The sequence below is a fragment of the Coloeus monedula genome (genome assembly GCF_965178545.1).
Source record: "Coloeus monedula genome assembly, contig: HAP1_SCAFFOLD_68, whole genome shotgun sequence".
Taxonomy (NCBI): Eukaryota; Metazoa; Chordata; class Aves; order Passeriformes; family Corvidae; genus Coloeus; species Coloeus monedula.
In genome coordinates this window covers 552,849-557,013 of record NW_028120823.1, presented here as the reverse complement: position 1 = coordinate 557,013, position 4,165 = coordinate 552,849, and the positions used below count along the sequence as shown (strand labels likewise).

General features: G+C 53.5%; 1 protein-coding gene across 1 annotated transcript; it reads left to right on the top strand.

The window, feature by feature from the left end:
- Nucleotides 1–256: 256 nt before the first annotated feature.
- LOC309585552 (inositol 1,4,5-trisphosphate receptor-interacting protein-like 1) lies at nt 257–2,785 on the top strand (the record flags this gene model as incomplete). Its single annotated transcript, XM_082303518.1, has 3 exons — nt 257–539; nt 1,044–1,136; nt 1,491–2,785. 3 exons carry the CDS (start codon nt 257–259, stop codon nt 2,783–2,785), a joined length of 1,671 nt encoding a protein of 556 aa, XP_082159644.1.
- Between the last annotated feature and the right edge of the window lie 1,380 nt (nt 2,786–4,165).

Below are 4,165 nucleotides of genomic sequence, written 5' to 3'. Positions count from 1 at the left end.
AGGCAGGGCTGGGGGAGGGCTGGGGCAGAAGCGCTGGCACCCGGGGCGTGTGTTCTGTCCCTGCGTCCAGGGCCCAGCCCCTGGCGGGAGCGCCTTGCTCAGGCTCGGTGCTTGCTGGGGCAGCGGTGCAGGCCTTGCCTCCTGCCAGCTGCCGGGGCCTCTCCTTCCTGCTGCCACATCCCCGTGGCTCCTGCCCTGCACTGGCTGCCTCCATTCCGGCCCTACTGAACCCCTTCTGTGTGTCCTCTTGCAGACCATGGCTTTCTTGTCATTGCTCTTCGTGCTCGTGCAAAGCCTGATCCAGTACCCCCAGCCAGCTGGGGATGGGCTGGATGAGGCCACGCACCGGCGAATGCAGGAGCGTGAGGAGCTGCTCGACCGCGAGATGGCTCGGCTGCTGCAGGAGCTGGAGCAAGGGCCCCCGGAGCAGCAGGACGAGGGCTGGGGAGCCCTGCTCTTTGGTGCCCTGCAGCAGTGGCCATTCTGGGCTCTTGCTGGACTCCTGCTCCTCTTGGGCCTGTGGTTTAGCTGCAGGAGGAGTCCTGAAGCCAGCAAAACCAACAGCAGCGGCAAGGACCAGACCTCCTGCAAGACCTTGGGAGAGGAGAAGGAAAAAGAAAAGGAAGAAGACAGTTTGGATTCCGAGAGAGATGGAGAAAACATTGATGTGACTGTGGAGGCAGATGACAGTGGCAGCGGAAATGAAGGAGAAGGCAGTCCTGTGGCTGCAAATGAAGGAGACGACAATGATGCCAATGAACGAGATGAAGATGTGAAGTTGAAGAAAGACAGTGATGTTAAAAGTGATGATGGCCATGACGCAAGGAAAGATGAAGGCTGGAGTGATGGGAATATGCCAGGAGACAATACTGCTGAAGGAAATGAAGAAGAACCTGGCAATGTTACTGGAGGTGTGGAAGACCTAGATGAAGCAAATGAAGGAGAAAACAAGGATGTGAAGGTGGAGCCAGACAAGGATGCTGGAAAGGAAGAAGAAGGAGATGGAAATGAAGAAAAAACCGATGATGCGTATATGAAAGCAGGCAACGATGACGTACGTGAAGGTGAAGATGGAAAGGAAGAAAAAGCGGATGTGAAAGTGCAGGAAAGCAGTGATGCCAGTGAACAAAGAAGCAGTGATTGGACAGGACAAGAAGACAGCCGTGATGGTGAGAATGCAGTAGACCATTGTGGTTTTGCTGCAACTGAGGAAGAAAAGAAGGACATTGGAAATGAAGAAAGCAATCTTGGAGACAAAGATGAGAAAGCCAGTGCTGCCGATAGGAAGGGAGAAAAGAATGAAAATGGAAATGGAGAGGAACATGGCAATGTTGCTTCAACTGAAGAAGGTGTTGATAAGATAAATGAAGGAGAAAGCAGCAATATGAAGCTGAAGGAAGACAGTCATTCCAGTGAACACAGAGCCACTGATTGGAATGGGAAGGATCAGGAAAACAGGGATGCGAATGTGAAAGGCGAGAAGAATGAAGATGGAAAAGAAGAAGAAGGTGGAAATGTGGCTGCCAGTGAAAAAGAAGGCAGTGGTGCTGCTGGCAAGGACAAAGGCAGCAGTGGTGGAATTGAAGAGGAAGAAGACGCCTGTGACGTTGGGAATAAGCGAGGGATCCTTTTAGTGGATCGCATACAGTGTCCTGTCGAGGACGTGGAGAGAGGTCGCTCAGTGGCAGCTGAGCTGATGGAGAGCTTCACGCGTGTCTTTATTGACAGCGTGAGCAATAGTTTCTACCCGGTGCCTCAAGAAGCCATCGGGGTGGGCAGTGCCTTTGAGGGTTGGAGTCCCCGTGAGCAGGATGTGGTGTACCGCGTGCTGGTCCCACTGAATCCCCCACCGGGACACGCCTTCCACCTGGAGCTGAACAGTGCAGGGCAGATGGCAGCAAGGACCTTCTGCGTCCGTGTGGAGCTGGTGTGCACGTGCGAGAGGGAGCAGCTGGGCGAGAAGCTGTTGTGCTTCCTGCACCACTCGCAGGAGGAGCTGCGGCGGAAGCAGAAGCCCAGCCTCCTAGAGACACTCTGCACCGGCTCCTACCTGGACGTGGAGAAAACCTCCCACTGGTTCTACCAGCTGGTGAGATGCTCGTGGCTGCATTTGCCTCAGTCGTACTCATGGCACTTGGTGTTTCAGCCCTGCAGCCGGTCCTGCCAATTCCGGCTGAGCAAAGGCAAGAAGAGCCTGATGGTGGAGATGCTGTTTGGGGTGCGCCACGGGGACTCCGACATCTTTGTGGTCAGCCAGCCCACAGAGGCCCAGAAAGGCGGCTCCAGCATCTTTGTGAGCAGCCAGCCCGCCGAGGCCGACTCCATCGCAAGCACAGCGTGGCCTGAGACGTACGCTGTGGCAGAGGCAAAATTCTTCCAGCACGTCGCCAGGCAGGTGCCGTGTGAGAGCTTGCACCTGAAATGCCTGCAGCTCTTCACCTGCATCCTGAGGGGCACAGGTTTTTCCAGCTCGACCTGGAAGACTGTGGTCATGCACGTGCTGACCACCGTACCGCTGTCCCAGTGGCGCAGGAGGGAATTTGCGCGGCGGCTGTGGGACATCATGGCATACCTGCGCCGCTGCCTGCAGTTGAAATGCCTGGAGCACTTTGTCCTGGGCAACCAGAGGCTTCCTGAGGAGATCAGCTTGCCGCCGGCAATGCGAACGGTTGAGCCACTCAACCTCTTTGAGCACCTGGCCCGAGATCCGGCCGCCCACGCAGAGGCGATGCGAGCTTACGGTCAGCTGCGATTCCGCCTCTGGATGCTGCTCTCCAACCACTGAGAGGAATTCCCTGCACAGAGCTGTGCTGGGGGGGCTCCCACCCGATGGCAGCCACGTGAGCACTGCATAATTCTTGCTTTTTTCACTGGCAATCCTGAAGCTGCTTTCCTGTTCCTGCGGAAGGAAGATGCTGCGGCACATTAATTCATTGTGCAGACACACATCTCTGCGTGGCCTTGCCCTTCACCTTTCAGTTTACCACGGTGCTGTTGCAATGTTCCTGCGTCTACGAGGCAGAAACTGGCTCCACCTGCACATCCTTACAGAAGACTATGAACTGACAGAGGTTGCTTGGCATACCTCCAAGTCCAAAAAACGAGCCTGTTAGGGACTTAATGTAATTCTTCAGTAAGCTGTACTTATTGTAGTTTTTTAAGGATGTAGTTTTTCTTAGTATATGAAAGTACAACAGGTAGTTTTAAGTCACACTACCATGGAAGAATAGGTAGTCCAAGTTTTCATAATGGGAACTGGATATATTATCCATGCTTCAAGAGGCCCTTTAGTATTGTCAGTGGGTAAACTATTTTGTAAACTTACCCTTAGTTTAGGCAATTAAACTACACTGCTGTAGTTGCTTGGCTGCTTTTCAGTAATATCCAGATATTTATGTTAGGAAAAACAATAAAAGGAGAGAAGTTTCTCAAATTGCCTGAAAAGTGTCCTTCTTTATATTTAATCCAATGGTTCTTAGAGAACGTCCATCCATTGCAGCTACCTGAAAAAAATGACAAAGTGACTCAAGCGGTGATTGTGTCCAGCAGTCACATCTCGGTATTGCACTTCTGCAACTCACTAGAGCAGGGGATTAATTTTGTCTCATGAATGCAACCAGAAGTCATGATGGTTGAAACAGCTAAAATATTAATTAATCCTCCCAGTGCTGCTTCAAACCTGCCCCTCCTCATTCAGAGCATGGGAAAGAAAGCTGCTGTGGCCCACATCAGAGAGGGAAGGCCTCTGAAGGGACAGGAACAAGCAGCTCCATGTGAGGAGAGCAGGCAGGAACCTCCCAGAGGAGGATCGCTGCCAACAGCAGAACTCGCTGTTCCACTGAGAGGGAACTGTGCTCGCTGGGGTCCCTGCCTTTTGCTTCCTCTGCTGGGCAGGCACTGCTCCCACCACAGCCCCTTTGGCCCAGCTTGTGGAAGGAGGAGAACACCCTCCCTGCTCCCTTCTCCCCAAACACACACACCCACTTTGTTCCCCTCTCCTCTGCCCCCAGCTGCAGAGACCTGCCCTTTCCCTTGCTCCAGCGCTCATCAGCCCCTTCCACAAGGACATGTGCTCTCAGTGGGTAGGACTTGATCTCTGTGTGCCATTGAGCCTTACGGCCTGACCGCACAGCTTGTGTGGCCTCTGGAGCGATGCTTGGAGTCA